This window comes from Procambarus clarkii, chromosome 82 (assembly GCF_040958095.1).
Source record: "Procambarus clarkii isolate CNS0578487 chromosome 82, FALCON_Pclarkii_2.0, whole genome shotgun sequence".
Taxonomy (NCBI): Eukaryota; Metazoa; Arthropoda; class Malacostraca; order Decapoda; family Cambaridae; genus Procambarus; species Procambarus clarkii.
The window spans coordinates 14932140-14952226 of record NC_091231.1 but is presented as its reverse complement, the minus strand read 5'-3'; the positions used below and the strand labels follow the sequence as shown (position 1 = coordinate 14952226).

Here is a 20087-nt window from a genome sequence, read left to right as displayed (position 1 = left end):
CAGGAGCCTCCCTCAGCCGAGTTCAGATCAGCCTTAGTCAGCGGTTTCATGCACACCCACAGATTTGGTGGCGTGTTATTTCGTGAAATGACAGCGCTAATATAGAATCCAGCCAAATTAGTGACTGTGTCTTCGCGAGATTGTTCACGGATTTCGTGGTGTTACATTTCGCGAGAGATTATCTACGAATTTTGTGGAGTTTATTTCGCGAGGTCACTAATAATATTTAATACTTCTTGATAATATTAGAAGTTTCATAGAGGCAATTAAGAGGCTATTATCAATAATTGTGTATATTATTTCTCCAAAATAGAGAATCATTTAATATATATTGCACTAGTGATCATAGTATAATATTTACTAATTGCCAACCCACAACAGGGTAGGATATGACTAGTTGAACTATTATTGTTCATCCTAGTCCCATTATTACAATAGTCAGTTGTACTATATTGAACAACCTAACACCATTAATGAATGGTCCAGACCCTATTTTGGGTGTAATTTTATCAACTCGAGTTGAGTTGTGTATATATAATAATTTACTTATGATCATTACACCTTTGAGTGATTAATTAGTGTCTCTACCATCCTAGGGTGATATAGAAGAGCTAACCTAAAGGTACTTCCAGTGACACTGGTTTATCACTCAAATCATTAGTGTGTATGATTGTATATATATAATGTGTATTAATTTTAAGTGCTAACCTCTAGTAGAGGTAGGATTATTGCCTAGTGAGTGCAGAATTTACCCTAGGCTACCATTAGTACTTGCTCACAATTTATGAGCCAGTGGTGCTCAATTAACAAGTCACCATGACTAATCCACAGAAAGCAAAGCGTGCTTTAATATCAAGCAAACGCCAACTAACAAGAGATCTCAACCAATATGAACAGTTGTTATATGAGCCTGTAATTAATTATCATCGGTTGAAAATACCACTGTTACAGATTCAAACCCAATTGCATATATTGAAAGCAAATAGGAAATCTTACCAAAATCAAGTCCACGATGATGTAGTAGTTGAAGATGTGGAACCATTCCTGTCTGACCTAGCACAATATGAAGAAGAAACTCAAGGCAGGTTGGAACATTTACACAGGATAATTGAATCAGAACAAATAGCAAGTACATCAAATAAAGTAGATAATGTTATGGATGATCTGGATCTTTTTGAGAATAAATGTAAAGCCAGATTAGATCCTTTAATCAACAAGGATAAAGCTTCACCCAGTAAAGCTTCACCTACTACAGCTTCACCCAATAATATACCACCAGAAATTAAGCAGTTTTCAGACAATTTATCCACAGTCTCTGTGGTTTCTGAAAACCCAATACCTGAAGCTACTAAGTTAACATGCCTCCAAACTAGAGGTGAAGCTGAACCAGTAGTAGAAAATGTAAATGAAAATAGCGACAGCACTAATTTCCCAGTCCAGCCTCCTAGGAATAATGCTGGCAATGAGAAAACTGTCATACATCTAGTACTACAATTGCTGGATTTACCTCAACCTGATCAGACTGCTGACTCGTTACAATCCTTCAGCATGGAGTTTGAGTCACTACTAAGAACATTCAGACTTAAGGTTGATATAACTACTAGTGAATGGATGACCAAAGTAGTCCTTCAACGAAAATTGTCCAGCGATATACTAGATGAATTATATGCACATCAACATAACACCATCCTGACAGTACAGGACATCACTGAAGGTTTACATTCCATCATAAGCAAACGACGAGCAAATGAGGAAGTTAAAGCCTCTTGCAAGCCTTCAGAAATAGAAAATAATAGTCAATTAAAGGGTAAAACAACCACCCCAAATAAACATCAACCAATTACTCAAACATCAAGTTGCAGAAAATCTGACAATGCAGCAGCATCCTCCAAGCCTACTGTTACTAGTTCACCCAAACCGGTAACTTCCAAACGTGCAGTAGGCTGGGGGACATGTATGTTCTGCAAAAAGAAACATTCAACATACCGTTGTGCTAATTATCCAACCAGAGACACTCGTATTGAGCGACTCCAGGAATTAGGGAGATGTTCGAGGTGTCTCAAGTCACACAACATAGACTATTGTGATACCCAATTCAACACCTGTAACAGGTGTAGAAGAGGTAGGCACCATGCAGCACTGTGCAAATATACGAAATTAACGTATTCAAGACCCAAGGTGGAAGATAGCATTCCCACCACAGTACAGTACTGCAAGGTGCAACAAACAAAGAGTGTCCAATCGGCAAAGTCTAAAGGTAATACGACTTTGCCTACTGCCCAAATTACCATCCTGAATAAGAGGGCCAAGGTCCATACCCGTGGGTTGTTTGACCAAGGATCCCAGAGAACATATATCACCAAAAAGTTGGCAGATGAATTACAATTAAGGCCTGTAGCCCAGATGTCATTCAACATCTCAGGGTTTGTAACAGATGCAGGACCTCAAGTCTACCAGGTGGTACAACCATCAGTACGCTTAGGCAGGTACGTCTGTCGAGTACAAGCCATTGTGGTGGACAAAATACCAGTAGACCTACAAGTTCAAGGTCTGAGAGCAACAGCCAAATTCCTGAGAAATAGAGGAATAAAATTGGCAGATAATATTAAGTCTGATCACCTCACTGACTTCGGTCTCCTTGTTGGGACAGACTATTGTCATCGATTCATCGGTAGCCCTACTAAATATCAGGGTATAACCATGTTAAACTCTGCAGGAGGTAAATTACTCTCAGGCCCAGTATCAAGCCTGAGGAGACCTAGGCCTGCAGATAAACAATACCAGTAGAAATTTAAATTTGTCAGCTGATTATATTTCTCCAGTAGCATTATACTAAGGAGATTACAGCTGACTATAGTAACAGGGGTTGATGTTAGTATCATCATTTAAAGCTGAAGATGAGTTCATGAGGCCTCAGTGGCAAATCAGTGAACAGTAGCCTAAAACAGCTACAAGTCACTGCGACCAATGTCACTGAACCCACTGCAGTCTCAGAACCATACTTTACTTTAATGATGAGCTATTCAATCTTCTGAATCAATTAACTAAATTAAACCCCAATAAATCTAATGACTGATTTGATACATTTATTATTTAATCAAGATGTATTCCATGGGCCTCAGTGTTTATATATCAGTGACCAGTTACCTGAACAAACTTCAAGTTATATCTAATGTCACTGATCTCACTGCAGTCCCTGAATCATACTTGACTGTAGTACTTGATCACATCCAGTCTTCTGGGTTAAATAATATGTAATAAGGCTTGAATATTAGCCTTTCAAGAGTTGACAGGGAAATGAAATCGCATTAGACTTCTAACCCCTGCAACTCTAGTACGGGACATCCGTCCTGTACGAACAGACACACAAATGTGTGATTACTAACTACTAACATCAAATTAATCTAATAATTCGAAGGAGGAGTATCGGTGTTCGTCTGTTCTAATTAGGACTTCGACCCGTGAGCAGCCCCTGGGGAATTATGTCGGAAAATCCGACACCATTTAATATATCATACAGACAGATAATAATTTCTGCTGTATTACCCACAAGTTACCCATAGAAAACGTAACTTGTAGTGGAATTACCGTCTAAAGAAAACGGGATATCATCACCACATACTATTATAATTCACCAGCTATTCTGCTGGGAATTGTTCTTAAATACATTAGTCTTTGGACTTTACCATCATAAAAACATCTTATATAAATTAACTTAATTATCAATATTAAAGTAGAGTAAATGTGACCCTTCTATCACTTTCTGAAATCTGGACAAAGTAGGCCAGGCGTGAGTGGGGAAGGAGAGCAGCCATTGTTGTGTCACCTCCGAGACGTGTGGAGCAAATTTGGCTCCTATCATTCTGGACAATGTCGGCCAGTAACGTCAATAGAATGGAGTGTTAGATGCAGCCATTGTTGTTTATTGAGACCAGAGGCTCACACGGGAGCAAATTCGGCTCCTGTTAAATTTACTTGGACGTAGTGTTATGGAAACCAAAGGTGTACCATTTTTCAACACGCTGTCTACATATCAAGTTAAGTCTATCCGAAACCCGTTTATCATTCATTTATGGCCATTAATGTCAGGATATAGGGTGACCCGGTTAGATCGCGAAATCGCCTCAAACTAAAGGTAATTAAGCCAGGTCTCAATGTTCCATGTACTGTTTTCTCTGATATACTTGTCATATATAGGTATCTGGCTTCACAGCTAGCGCACTTTTGACAGGTCAAGACGAGGATGCAAGATTTTGTGCACCAGTTACTGGGTGATATGGAAGCTACCTCAAAGAGGATAATTTGGTGTCTACACCCTAGTTATACCTGGTGGACTAACCTGCTGTACTATAAGATAAGGAACCTCATCAATGTATGTAGCTATTACTGTAGTTTGATTGGCTGCATATATATATAAACTATTAAACCCCCCCTAATGTGTAGAGGATCGATTTGTGAGATTAAGAGATTATTGCAGAAATACAGTCCACTTATCATTATACAAATTGCTATCGAAGTATATAAATTAACGTAAATATAAATTCATATAAATTAAATAAATATAAATCTCACAGGTCGGTTCCCACAGCTCCCATATAGTGCTATATGACAAAGACAAAAATTCCGTTATAATTCAGGATGTAAACTTTTACACTTAAATGCTGTCGACACCCGGCCTAGCTGCCCCCTGCGCCCTCACAACCCAGAAGGGTCAAGCCCTCTGGAAGGCTGGCTGCCCCCTACTCAAAACCCAGAAGGGTCAAGCCCTCTGGAAGGCTGGCTGCCCCCTTGCACCCTCAAAACCCAGAAGGGTCAAGCACCCTGGAAGGCTGGTTGCCCCCTGCGCCCTCAAAACCCAGAAGGGTCAAGCCCTCTGGAAGGCTGGCTGCCCCCTGCGCCCTCACAACCCAGAAGGGTCAAGCCCCCAGGAAGGCTGGCTTGCCACCTCCACAAATCCCAGGCAATTAAGCAAATGATCCGAGACGAGGCGGGAGGCCACTTGGGGCCGCTGGCAGGACACGGCGACACCTCCAATTCTCTCAGTGTTTAGCCCGCAATTGCACGCTCGGCCCTAACCCACTGTACGACTCTCCGCACATAATTGGCTTGTGGACGAACTGGCAATGCTTGTGGTGCTGTTGCTCTTGCTGCTGTTCTAGCTCCTGGTGCTGCTGCTGCACTTGATGTTGCCGCTGCTCCTGCTGCTGCTGTTGCTCTAGCTGCTGCTGTTGCTACTGCTGTTGCTGCTGCTGCACTTGCTGCTATTCTTGGTGTTGCTGCTGCTACTCTTGCTGCTGCTGCTCCTGCTGCTACTCTTGCTGCTGCTGCTCCTGCTGCTACTCTTGCTGTTGCTGCTGCTGCTGCTGCTGCTGCTGCTGCTGCTCTTGCTGCTTGGTAATGATAAAGGGGGTACTCAGTGGTGCCTGGGTCTGTGTCTGTTTCTTACCCCACCTCTTCCCTCTCCCCCTCCACTACGTCTCTTCCCATCCCCTACCCCTCTTCCCCTACCCCTCTTCCCCTACCCCTCTTCCCCTACCCCTCTTCCCCTACCCCTCTTCCCCTACCCCTCTTCCCCCTTCTTGCCTTTTCCTTTGTCCCTCTCCCCTCCCTTCGTCTTGCTCCTTCACTACTTACCATCTCCACTGTATACACTATCATCTTCACCACAACCATCTTCACTACTGAGTGTAATCACCATAACCTTAAGGAATTCCGGTCGTCGTTTTCAAATTACGAAAAGGTGAGGGATAAACGGGGGAAGTAAACTCTATGGAAAACAGATCCTCGATTTCCTTTCAGACTTTATAAAAATCGCACAAGGGAATTCAAGATTACAGGCAGATATTCCTTAAAATATTTAACTTAGATTTACCCCGACTAGCCTGTGTCCGCCCCGTACCCCAGACCATTTTTCCCCTGCAAAGATGAGTGAGGCTGGCTGCAAGCGTCTGGTCTCCATCCTCGGACAAACATGCTCTTTTATCTAGATGTTCGATAAATACATCACAAACAATATGTTAAAATACAACTACCACCAACCCCCTACACAAGACACACACGGGGGGGGGAGGGGGGGGAGGGGGAGGGGGGGGGAGGGGGGACACGTGCTGGGAGGAGGCTCCTTAGGAGGAGGACCAGCCACCAAGACAGAGGTGTGAGGGATGAGGGAAGGAAAGCGGTAACAGCGAGGAGCTACTTGAAACTTTGCTGAGTGCCATACTAGGTACAAGGACTTACTCAACTCCACTCCTCATAGTTTGAAGCGAGAAGGGCAGGGAGGGAGGGAGGGAGGGAGGGAGGGAGGGAGGGAGAGAGAGAGAGAGAAAATAGGCAAGGAGATAGTTAACAATATGATAATATATTGTGTCGGGGGACAGGCAGCCAGTGTATATATATACAGCTCATGTTAGACTTATATCCAGGTCCGAAAAGGGCCAAATTACTGACCCCCCCCCCCCCCCCCCACAGGATGCAACCCCATAACAGGCTGCCTATCTCCTTGGCTCCTACTTACTGCTAGGTGAACAGGTGTATTTGGTGTGTCACGTGAATCACGTGAATGGTCCCACCAGGAGTCAGTGTCCCCTTGTGTGCAGGTCCAAATACAACCACAAAAAACACAACCTCGCTCCCATCACAATCGACTTGATAATTTTCCCAAGACGGACCGAAACCCCTTTATCACATCATCATCATCATCATCATCTGGTGTGTGGTCGGGTCATCATGTCTTCAACTACGTTATTGGATTTTGAGCTAATTTATTTTTTGCAAATGGAATGACATTGGTAATGTATAATAGGATGCTGTATTCCTGAAATAAACAGAAGCCCTGAGGTAGGTACTTCTCTGAGTACTCAGAACGCCAAGAAGAAGCAAGGCAGGCAGCATATTCAAGCTGCCTGCCTTTGCTAAATAATGAAAAAAATAATATTTCGCACATCCATTATGGGAACACACACATATTTCCTATTTACATGCAAGAATTTGAGAGCAAACACAATAAAGTGGTCAAATCACATTTCTGATCTTAGAAATTGCAGGCATCTGGAAGCGCGTATTTATATGCTAATATTATGTTGAAGGTATTTGCCATCCGTGGAGAAGCGTAATATTGCGGGTCGCTTGTCTCCTTTCTCTCTCCTCCTCTCCGTCTCTCCTCTATCCCCCCTCTCTCCTCTACTCCTCCTCCATCACCCCCTCTCTCCTCTACTCCTCCTCCATCCCCCCCTCTCTCCTCTACTCCTCCTCCATCCCCCCTCTCTCCTCTACTCCTCCTCCATCCCCCCCTCTCTCCTCTACTCCTCCTCCATCCCCCCCTCTCTCCTCTACTCCTCCTCCATCCCCCCCTCTCTCCTCTACTCCTCCTCCATCCCCCCCTCTCTCCTCTACTCCTCCTCCATCCCCCCATCTCTCCTCTACTCCTCCTCCATTCCCTCATCTCTCCTCTACTCCTCCTCCATCCCCCCCATCTCTCCTCTACTCCTCCTCCATCCCCCATCCACTCTGCAGCCTCCGGCGCAGGGCCCGCTGGGAGGCGCTCAGATCACATAAACTCTGGCAGCTGCTCTGAGTGCAGGACGAGTGAGGGAGCCTAGCCTCGTGCTCTAGTCCTTGTACCCGGCTCCCGTGTCAAGATGCCCAAGCCTAGCACCCACGTCAAGGGTGAGTGAAAGAGGGAGATAATAAGCCGTAGAAGAAGCGGAATGAGGAGACTGAATGGTAATATTTCATATGGGACTTGGTGGTGAGGAGTATGATGGCAGCTAGAGGAGTCAAGGTATAACTCCAGGAACCCTAGAGAGTACAGATACTCCTCGGCTTCCCAGAGTGTTTCACGGCAGATGAACACGAGCGTTCTAGGCCAGTTTAAGGTTACACACAAGAGCCAAGTTACATTAATTACAATGCCTGGAGGTCCAGACGCTTGGAGCTAACGCCCCGCCAAACACACACCGAAACTACGACGTTAGTACACACGTTCGAACAAGTTTTAACACCTCCTAACCAGTTATAACAACCAATATAGCAAGTTGTAGCAACGTTCTAATTCGTCATAAACACGTTAAGCCAAGATGTAACAACTTTATTACAATTTGTAACAAGCGGAAAACAGAGACAGTTTCGATTTGTGTTTCCAGGGCCTCACCCATTTTTAATAGTAATAGCTGTTGGGTATCGGGGCTACTTGGGTCAGATGCCCCATCTAGCATACAAATAATCAAGAGAGAGACTATATAAAACGGAGGAAGACAGAAATGGAACGTGAGAATAGGAGAGTCAGATGCACACTACCGCAGGAAGGTAAAAAGATAGAGATAAAGACTATACCAAAGTTTATTACTTAATCCTAGTACCTGTCTGCGAATGCGATCCTAATCCTCCTCTACTGTGTATTCAGAAGGCCAAGAGACGGTTCAAGTCCTTTACAACACAAGTCCTGAGGCCAGAGAGAAAAGTTTCCAGCCCACACTGTCACTAGTTCTCATAAATTCGTATATGCCTACCTTGTGTCTACCATCCAGGGATCAACGGTCCCACGGCCCGGTCTCCGACCAGACCTCCCGGTTGGTCGTCTGATATCAACCAGGCTGTTGGACGCGGCTGCTCACAGCCTGACGTATGAATCACAGCCTGGGTGATCAGGTATTCTTTGGATATATTTACATTTAAGATATATTGAGCAACACGCTATTATCCCAGAGAATTGGAGGTCCGCTGACAACCGCATGGAGCCACCAGTGGAAAACTATCAGGGGTAAAGTGCCAAGCCATGATGACTATGTAGCAATGGGAAGGGATCAGGATAAGGATTTGGGATGGGATTGGGGGTAAGGAATGGTACTCAACCACTTGGACGGTCGGGGATTGAACGCCGACCTGCATGAAGCTAGACTGTCGCTCTACCGTCCAGCCCAAGTGGTTGGATGCCACCAGTGGAGCTTATCATTGCCGCTATTGGAACAACCATGCCATACTTGGCTTTAAATTGGTCTCAACTAGCTCCAGGGAGAAGATTACAGCTGATTCCGTCGTATCCTGCAGACAGCTCTGACGGAGCTGTCTGCCACGTTCTGACGCCAATCATTTGTTATTTCATCTCTTAAGAGAGTGATCTCTGTGAATCAGAAAACATTTGAAAAGTTCAGCGCCTATTATATACCGACTTAACATTTGTGAAGGAGTTTTATTGCTGAAGTTTTAATATGCCGAGAAAATGTAGGTGGTTTAAGGGAGATGTGAATGGAAGGTGAACAGGGACATGAGGAGGAACAGTGAACGCAGGGATGAGAAAGATGCGATAATAAGAACAGAAGAACAGTGGGAGAGGAAACCAAAGCGTAACTAGAAAAAGTTCTCTTAGGACGAGAAATAAATTATGAGGAATTTGCAAGATCATTATAACTTTAATGAAATAGACAAGAAAGAGTTAGATTTTTGCAAAGTAATGATAATTTTTGTTGTGAAACTGAAATTATTTATAGTTGACCAATCTCCAGAAAATTATCAATCTTTCAATTTTCTGTTATTCTTCTCGTTCAAGTCCTTCATTCTTCTCTGGTTTCCACTGTTCTTATCAAATTGGGCACAATTTGATATGGTTTAAACGTTTGTACACTATTTTCATCATCTCTTCTGTATAACACTTCACACACTGGGGAGTATTATGTATTATAATGAGTCTTTGTACAATCTTGATTTGATTAAACTCCGCATTAAACTAGCAATGACAGCCACAGAGTACTACCAACAACCACAGAGTACTACCAACAACCACAGAGTACTACCAACAACCACAGAGTACTACCAACAACCACAGAGTACTACCAACAACCACAGAGTACTACCAACAACCACAGACAGCCACAGAGTACTACCAACAACCACAGAGTACTACCAACAGCCACAGAGTACTACCAACAACCACAGAGTACTACCAACAGCCACAGAGTACTACCAACAACCACAGAGTACTACCAACAACCACAGACAGCCACAGAGTACTACCAACAACCACAGAGTACTACCAACAGCCACAGAGTACTACCAACAACCACAGAGTACTACCTACAGCCACAGACAGCCACAGAGTACTAACTTTGTCAGTCTCTTTGTCAGAGGCTGACAAAGAGACCCGACATCACCCACTGTCAGTCACTGATGAACACGGCTCTAGCCAATCAATTCATTCTTGCCAATTAATAGAACTTTCACCTTTTATAAACTAACAATCTCAGTTTAATATACTAAAAGATAAAGCGTTTCAACGTCATCAGTGTTTCTGAGTGTTGGTCACGAAACACCCAACTCACCAAGCTAAGCCACTCCACACAACCGTAGTGTCACACACCACACATCATCAAAGGTAACACACAACATACCAAAGCAACACATACACCAGCAACAGCAACACACACACCAGCAACAGCAACATTTGGATGATGTTAATGAAATTTGGAATCATACAGAATCTTGTATACCACATATGTAAGACGTATGCAATCCTGGAGTATGCGGCCCCAGCATGGATCCCGTACCTTGTCAAGCACAAGACGAAGCTGGAAAAAGTTCAGAGGTATGCCACTAGACTAGTCTCGGAACTAGTTGAAAGTGGTTCTGGGGTGCATGTGTACACAACACACACCAAAGCACGGGGTGCAATCACCTCTAAGACCCGAAATGGCAAACTCACGTTGAAATTGCGCCGTAAATTCTAATTTTGCGGCGAAGCTTGCAAGCTGTGGAGGTTGTCTGGGGTAGGGGGATAAGCCGTGCATTAATAGCGGACAAACAGTGACAAACTACTATTCTGTATATATTATACTATACTGTATATTCTATACTGTATACTGACCTCTATTTACCAGACAACATTCAGATATACACTGATGTATACTGACACCCAGAGAGGGATAATTACACTGCATGGTACATTTACTCCACTGATTACTTTAAAATGCCAAACTACCTCCGGTATCATATACTTCTGGTGACTTCCTCTCATGGTTTGATTATCATCAAAACATTCCCTTCAATATTGTGCTTACTGATATGTCTCTTTCTCTCCGTAGATGGCACTCGGTCTGCTTAAGTAATTCACTTGTTTGTACAGACACAACGATCACTCTCACTCTCTCTCACAGTCCTCAGTCGTGGTGGATGAGCATGGTTTAGGAAGCTCCTGGTTTATTAGTGAATTAGGAGGAATAATCACAATAATTTAATGAAGTTAAAAAAGTGTATACTGAGTGAATGAATAACTCATAAACTGACTCATACCATAAGAAAGTGAAGAAAGAATGTAAAAATAGCAACATTGATAATAAATGTTGAACACATTGTGGTAATTGTGAAATAGTGGAGCTGACCTCGTACTGGCCGTGACCTCACCAGCCTTAATCTGTGACCTACAATGACCTCACCAGCCTTAATCTGTGACCTACAATGACCTCACCAGTCTCAATCTGTGGCTGACTGTGACCTTAAACCGGCCGCGACTCTTATCTGACACACTTCGTGCAGAGATGCCTGGGTACTTGTCGTTTGCGTAGCAAACAACCTTAGCCTGTTGGCTAAAGTTGTTTATTACAATGACGAGATCAGGAAGGGCATCTAGGCCAAGCAGTAGTAGGGAAGAGGAGAAAGATTGGTTTGTAGACAAGCTGATAGAGAAATTTGTTGAGAGGAGGAACGTTTGGATAGAGGATCTAATCCAGGGTATTAAAAGAGAGATCTCTCAACAAATATTGGACCCTGCGGTACTCCACTTGTAACGTCTCGCCAATCTGAGACCTCACCCCTCACAGTGACTCGCTGTCTTATGTTGCTTAGGTACTCCTTTATCCAATGGAGTACCTTCCCTTTCACTACATCCTGCATCTCCAGTTTGTGTGTGTGTGTGTGTGTGTGTGTGTGTGTGTGTGTGTGTGTGTGTGTGTGTGGTGTGCGTGTGTGTGTGCGTGTGTGTGTGCGTGCGTGTGTGTGTGGCGCCCGTGCTCAGCTATTATGACTGGTGCATATAATATCATTGTAGATCGAGCTGTGGCTCCTGACACCAGCTCTCTCGGAGACTTTAGAATAGACTTTAGATTGAATAGACTTTAAAGCCGTACAGCGGTTTTCAGTAATCGGAGACAGACTAATAGCAAAGCTAAGCTTAAGCTGCCGTCAGGCGGCGGTAAGCGACGTCCTGAGCAGGTGACAGATTTAATTAAGAGCAGGTATGTACGTCACTCTCCTCAGGATCAAAACCTGACGTTTCATTAAGGTGAGTCAGTAAGGTGTCCACAATGACAAGAGCGCCATTATGGACACGTATTGCCACTTTAATCGAGATTCTGTTGTTGTCAGACCCGGCTCGTTGATTACTGGCGTCGTCCTCAGCCTGTGGAACAGTTCCAGACGTCGTGTAGGATACACAACTTTTGTTGAATGTATTCAGGTTCTAAGACAGTGATGGTTCATTAACACAAGTGTTACAGATCCCTGTGCCTTGCTATATTATACACGGCTTATATATATATATAATATATATATATATATATATATATATATATATATATATATATATATATATATATATATATATATATATATATATATATATATATATATATATATATATATTGTGATTGCCGTTTATATATATATATATATATATATATATATATATATATATATATATATATATATATATATATATATATATATATATATTGTGATTGCCGTTTATATATATATATATATATATATATATATATATATATATATATATATATATATATATATATATATATATATATATATGAGAGAGAGAGATACATTGTGTGTGTGTAAATCACGAAAATTAACACGTGATGAAATATATGACAGTGTCGACCACGAAAAATAAATGATAAATAAAATTTTGACCACGAAGGAAGAATTGAAACAGGAATTTCCTTAAGTACTTTCGTATTTAATAATACATCTTCAGAATGATGGATTCTACAGTATCCATAAGTCAGTCGTGCTAATATGCATGCAGGGAGAAAAACGGGGGAAAAACAAGGCTTTTGGGTCATGAAATGTGAGAGAAAATTTCAACAGTCCCATTGGCCAATACATTTGAATTCTAGGAAGCAACATTACTAATGCCATTTTAGAGATATAAATGAGTATTTATGATCTTACTCAAATCATTTGTTAATTTATCTATTAAAAATGAATCTGAATAGTACAAACCATTACTAATGGTAATACTTTTTTATTTCTGATTTGTATTACATCAGATTCAATAATCTTTCTATTGAAAATACCTTTACAATTATTTATTTAACAAGAACACTCCTAATAAATTTGGTGAGAACTTTATGGCAAATAAATAAAAATGAGCATTAGATAATTGTCAATTTTTAACAGAATATTTATGCTGTGAAATACTAAATTTTAAATCTTTGTATGTTTGACTTATAATTTATTACTATCTTTATAGTGTTGTAATACCTTATCATTACAGTCATATATAATACTTTGTCATTTACAAAATACCTCGTAAAGATTGTAACAAATTCTATACTAAGTCAATATATATAAAATGTGCAGGTGAATATTTGAATTATTTCGTAGGTAACATAGTGAATTATGTATTAAATTTACGATAAGAAAAAAATTCTAAAGAATTCCGAGAAGTATTTCTTTGAGAGAATAAAGGAGAAAGTTTACTTGTAGCAAACTAAACTCTAGACGACCGAGTTCTAAATGGCTTCACACGCGGCAGTGAAGTTCACCGCCTGAATACTACGGCATCAAGAAATTTATACAAATTCTAAACCAACTCGCGTTGATAAATATTGCGAGTGTAAGTTATGCTCGGGTAAGAAAAGCTGAAGAAAAGAGAGAGAGAGAAAAGGAGAGAGAGAGAAAAGGAGAGAGAAAGAGAGAAAGAAAGAGAAAGAGAGAGAAAGAAAGAGAGAGAGAGAGAGGTGGGGGAGGGGAGAGTTTTCAAGAGAAAGCGCCAAGCAATTACGACTATATTGCACTAGGAAGGGGTTAGGATAAGGACTGGGGATTGACGGTGGAAAGGAATGGTACCCAACCACTTGCACGGTCGGGGATTGAACGCCGACCTGCATGAAGCGAGACCGTCGCTCTACCGTCCAGCCCAAGCGGTTAGGGTAGTAGAAGGAATGGTGACCAAGATCAGGACCAACCCTGGACGCGTGGTCATCTGACAATGCCTCGTGAAGAGCCCTTCATTTCCAAAACTTTTAACATCACATTTTCACCAAATTTTCCCTTCGAATAAAATCAGTTTATTCCTGGCCGACAACCCCCAAATGCAACAAATCGATCACACTCCTTTTAAAAGCTGTGTATCAGTTTGTGTTACGAGTGACTATCACCTTGTCATCTGGCAATCATGATTGCCATCCTCGCAATATGTTGACATTCATCAGACACATTCTATTTTTAATATTCCATTCCTTGATGCCACCGACGGCACTCAGCGTCGGCCATCTTTGTAATTAAGTCACTTTTTCACTGGGGGACACCTCCACCACGTCTCTGGACACCCCGTCACTGGACACCACGTCACTGGACACCACGTCGCTGGACACCAGGTCACTGGACACCACGTCGCTGGACACCACGTCGCTGAACACCTCGTCACTGGACACCACGTCGCTGGACACCACGTCACTGGACACCACGTCACTGGACACCACGTCACTGGACACCACGTCACTGGACACCACGTCGCTGGACACCACGTCGCTGGACACCACGTCACTGGACACCACGTCGCTGGACACCACGTCACTGGACACCACGTCACTGGACACCACGTCGCTGGACACCACGTCGCTGGACACCACGTCATTGGACACCACGTCACTGGACACCACGTCGCTGGACACCACGTCACTGGACACCATACTGTCATTAGTGGTAAAATGTTAAAAATGCCCAAATTGTTCTCGGCTTAAGGTTTGCACGGAACAAATCTCCCTGTAAATCCACCCTTTTCATCGCTCCAATATAATATACAGTTGTACATTTTTAACGCTGATTAATGACCAAGTCAATATTCACTTTATAGTTAAAAATACGAAGTGAATTTTTCATGTTATTTGGACTCCAAAATGACCTGGTATGCATGACCTGGGCGGGGTCATTACCAACATAATGCAAACCAATGCCTGCATTAAAAAAAATCCTTTTGCATTACTTTTGCAAGACAGCGAGTTTTTAGACAATTTGCATGTAATGCAAAAATAATTGATGGAAGAATGTAGGTCTCGTGAACCCTGGCCAAATGGTAATGTGAATTAGCTTTGTGAATGTTGTTGTTGTTATAGATTCAGCTACTCGGAACAAGTTCCAAGTTAGCACGAGCTATGGTGAGCCCGTAATCTTTGTGAACATTGGCCACATCTCTCATGCAAGGAGATTACCCTAACCTTGAGGTCAAGGACAAGGGACTGAACTGAAAGTTGTTTGATAGAGACCGTTATGACGTCTTGTAAGTTGTGTGTTATCAACTTGATTGTCAGGAGCAATAACTTCGGAATGAGGGATATGTATAATTGTGTTGCAGGTGTGTGATACAACACTACTAGTCAGCAAGGAAAGCTGGGAAGGGGGAAGGGACTATCAGGAGAAAGCGCCAAGCCATTACAACTATATAGCACTTGGAAGGGGTCAGGATAAGGATTTGGGGATGGGACGGGGGAAAGGAATGGTGCCCAGCCACTAGGACGGTCGGGGATTGGAACGCCGACCTGCATGAAGCGAGACCGTCGCTCTACCGTCCAGTCCAAGTGGTTAAGGAGAGCTGGGAGACCCCAGCTGGATAATTGGAATTTGGAAGGAACTACTGTCATAAGGAGATGGAATAATAACAGTCGTTTTGAATGCTTTTGTAAGTTAGATCTACCTTACCTTGCGATGATTTCGGGGCTCAACGTCCCTTCGACCCGGTCTCCGACCAGGCCTCCTGATTGCTGGACTGCTCAAGCAGGCTATTGGACGCGGCTGGTCGCAGTCTGACGTATGAGTCACAGCCTGGTTGATGAGGTATTCTTTGGAGGTGCATTATCAAGTTCTCTCTTGGACACTGTGAGGGGTTATGTTATACCCCTTTTGTGTAGTGGTCTACGGTGCATGAACTGTGTTGGGAGTGACTGTGATCCAGGTGAGCCTAGAATCTGTTTGTGTGTGCTGAGGGTGTGAAATTTTTTGTGTATAAAATCATTGAATAATTAGTTTATATTACTAATTGAAACAGTATTCTCATCGTCAGACGCTCGTGTTGTTTTTAAGACGTTCTCTGAGCTAACTAAATTCACTTGTAAACTTATGTAAACTAACCCAAGTAAAAGTGTACTAAATAGACATTTATGGGTAAAATTTTTGTATTTGTAAGACTCACAAATATAAATAAAAACGTTAAATATTGAATATAATATGTTAAATATTCTCTCAGTTTAATTTCTTTGTGAAATATTGTAAAATTTATCAAATTTTCCACACAATCAATTTTACATTCACACTTAAGTGAATATTACTTTTCACTAAATTTTGTAATAGCAATCTTGCCAGGGCAGTTGTGTGGGTGTCTGTAATGCTCTTTACTGCAGCAACACGTCCACGACATTAAACTAGTAATGACAAGCAGAGAGAAGGGGCGCACCTCGTTTCGTTTGGAAGGAATAATGAAAATTGGTATTAGTTCTCTATGTAATCTATTCTATATATTACAATCCCATATTTCCGCACTATTATGGGCCTTTTCCCAATCGAAAATGATTATGTTTGGATGCAAGTCACTCACAAAGAGTACCACATCAGGTTCATATTGACCGCCTTCTGACATTTACACAGACATGCTGTTAAAGATACGAGACGGGAAACACGATGCCCACTCTCCATCCGTCAAAAAAAATCTACCTCACATCATATTCTGATAAACGGAAGGTTAGTAACTTTTCATACAGCCAAGTGACGAATCCTGCATATTGAATTCTGGCAAGCCCAGGCGATGCGTTTTCAGAATGTTGATAGCACCGCTCTTGAAAAGTCTTCCTATAGACCCCTGTAGCGGGCACAGGGGCGGCAGCCAGCCCCAAGAGCAGCACACTCGTCACATGAACGACAGATGAAGCTGTGATCGGCACTTGTGAAGCTTTCTCAAAGAACATGACGAGGCAATGATGGTAGTGGAGGAGTAGTCACTTCTCCACTCGTCTTCAGCTTTCGTGGTGCGGTCACTCCTTTAGATTGAGACAAATTTGACTGACAGCTGATATTAAAGTCAAAATACACACTTGGGGAAGGGGTCCACACACTTGGGGAAGGGGTCCACACACTTGGGGGAAGGGGTCCACACACTTGGGGGAAGGGGTCCACACACACAACACACAACACACAATCATACACAAACCAACTCAAAAGTCGTTTCATGACCAAAATATAACCCAAAAGAATATATTTCTGTAACACTGATTATAAAATGAAAGAGTCAGTTCTCAAACTGATAATTTAGCCTTATCACAATGAATCGAAAACTATTTTTTGTTATTTGCCAAAAGGATCTACACAGAAACAAAATATTAATTGAATGCTTCCTTACTACATTATTTTGTGTATTGATTTTACGAAAAATTATTAGTTTATAAAGTTTAATAACTCTGGTGACGGAAGTTCATTCTCACACCATGGCTGCCTCCGACCAAGGAATTCCTACAGCTTCCCAGAACTGGCTGGTGTAACTACACAACTTGTGCCTGAGGAAGGAGAAAAGTCTGGTGGCAAACTTTAATATACAGGTCACTCAGCACACCAGCCAAAACAACTCTTATGGCTCTGTAAGTCTTCCAGGAAAATGCCAAGAAAATTACCTACAAGAACCTTAAGTTCCCTTTCACCTCTTGGCTCCCTGGACTCCCTTCCACCCCACCCCTCTTCACCCCCACCTTACCAGTCTACACCCCACCTCTTCCCTCTACACCCCACCTCGCCCCCTCTACTGTACAGCCCACCTCGCCCCTCTACTGTACACCCCACCTCGCAGTTAATTACTTAAAATAGTCAAGATTAACCTAGTTCAACACTATTCTTAACCAAAATAACCTTTTCTTCTTAGCTAAAAATAGTCAAAGGAAACTCTCCAACACTGTTCATAACTAACTTTATCCATCGTCTTTCAACTAAAAATAGCCACTTTCATCACTGTTCTTAACTAAAATAACACTTCTCTCAACTAAAACTTGTTAATTTAAAACTAAAAATTCTCTCGACTAAAAATTGGGCAAATAATAGCGAAAATGTACTTATAAATGCAGTCTGACAAATTTTGGTCTTAAACTGGTCTCTACATTTTGGTCTTAAAGTGGACTCTGCTATAAGTTTAGGTGTTTTAAGGGAAGAAGCGTTAACGTGGCAAACTCTAGACTAAATATACCTTCAATTTCCAGTATACTTCAAGCTGCCATACAAGCAAGGGAAGCTTAAGCTCACGTTAAGTAACACAACCAGCTTACGCCTCGCCGAGTAGCGGCTGAACACAACTCTAGTCTCTCAAATGGAGTGAGAGTGCCACCACCCCGCTGTGGTTTTACTGATTTATTTGATTGTACTGCTGTTACCTAGCAGTAAAATAGGTACCTGGGTGTTAGCCAGCTGTCACGGGCTGCTTCCTGGGGGTGGAGGCCTGGTCGAGCCGCGGGGACACTAAAGCCCCGAAATCATCTCAAGATAACCTCAAGATAACCCCTTTACCTCCTCCAGTGCTACCGGTAGCATCGGCGACCCGGAGAGCACCAGAGACAGGATTCTTCTTGAGGTTATCTTGAGATGATTTCGCGGTTTTTAGTGTCCCCGCGGCCCGGTCCTCGACCAGGCCTCCACCCCCAAGAAGCAGTCCGTGACAGCTGACTAACACCCAGGTACCTATTTTATTGCTAGATAACAGGGGCATAGAGTGAAAGAAACTCTGCCCATTGTTTCTCGCCGGCGCCTGGGATCGAACCCAGGACCACATGATCACAAGTCCAGCGTGCTGTCCGCTCGGCCGACCGGCACCCTCGAGGATGCTCGACGGTGCTCACCACTGACAGGTGCTCACGATGAACCTGGTGCTCTACCGGCTGGGTTGCTGAGGCTCGGATAAAGGACAGGTTCCGAGAACTTCTATTATGTATAGGGAGATGTATCAGCCGATTATATTTTAAAAAATATGCATTTCTTGGATGTATTTAGGTATTTGCGCGCGTATATTCGTGTTAATGTGTTTGTACTCAGCTGTGTTTGTGGGAGGTTGAGCTTCTGCTCTTTGGTCCCACCTCTCAACTGTCTTAACTGGTGTACAGGCTCCTTAGCCTATTGGGGTCTATCGTACATGTTCATGAAATTCTGTATAGCGTCAGCCTCCACCACATCATTTCCTAATGCCTTTCATTTCTTTAACTACTATGACACTGAAAACGTTATTTCTCATGCGTATTGTATTAAGTTTCCATCTGAGAGAGAGAGAGAGAGAGAGAGGGGGGGGGGGATGTGTGTGTGTGTGTGTGTACTCACCTAGTTCTCACCTAGTTGTGTTTGCGGGGGTTGAGCTCTGGCTCTTTGGTCCCGCCTCTCAACCGTCACTCAACTTATGTACAGATTCCTGAGCCTACTGGACTCTATCATAACTACATTTGAAAGTGTGTGTGTGTGTGTGTGTGTGTGTGTGTGTGTGTGTGTCAAATACTATAAATATTACATTTAGTGTAGTAGTAGTAGCAGTAAGAGTGAGAGGAGCGGTGGGAACAATGATCAGTGTTGGCTTTACTGACAAACTTGGCTGACCAAGAGACGCCGCCGCTGATGGGAAAACTTGCTAAGCGATAAATGTTGGACGAGTGAGAGTGGAAACTGTGATGGCGCAAGTGAAGAGCAGTGTCCTCCAGAGGGAGGGAGAGGAGAGGGACGGGGGGGGAGGTAGATGTGGGATGGAAGGAAGGAGAGAGAGAAAGGGAGACAGGAAGAGAAGAAGTGAGTGGGAAAAGTGGAGGGAGGAAGGGATATAGCCTCGGCTACTAATGACTTTTGTATAGTCATGG

The 20087-nt window shown here is 42.8% G+C and overlaps 2 protein-coding genes across 2 annotated transcripts in view; one reads left to right on the top strand and one right to left on the bottom strand.

Annotated features, from left to right (window-relative positions):
- Positions 1-20087, top strand: part of LOC123764459 (sialate:O-sulfotransferase 1) — a 538431-nt gene that overhangs the window by 381565 nt on the left and 136779 nt on the right. The gene's annotated exons all lie outside the window — the stretch shown is intronic.
- Positions 14508-14918, bottom strand: LOC138358159 (uncharacterized). The gene has a single exon (XM_069315663.1). It carries the CDS (start codon positions 14916-14918, stop codon positions 14508-14510), a length of 411 nt encoding a protein of 136 aa, XP_069171764.1.

Coding starts and splice junctions, on each gene's coding strand:
- LOC138358159 (XM_069315663.1), bottom strand. CDS start 14,918: ATGGTGTCCAGTGACGTGGTGTCCAGCGACGTGGTGTCCAGTGACGTG.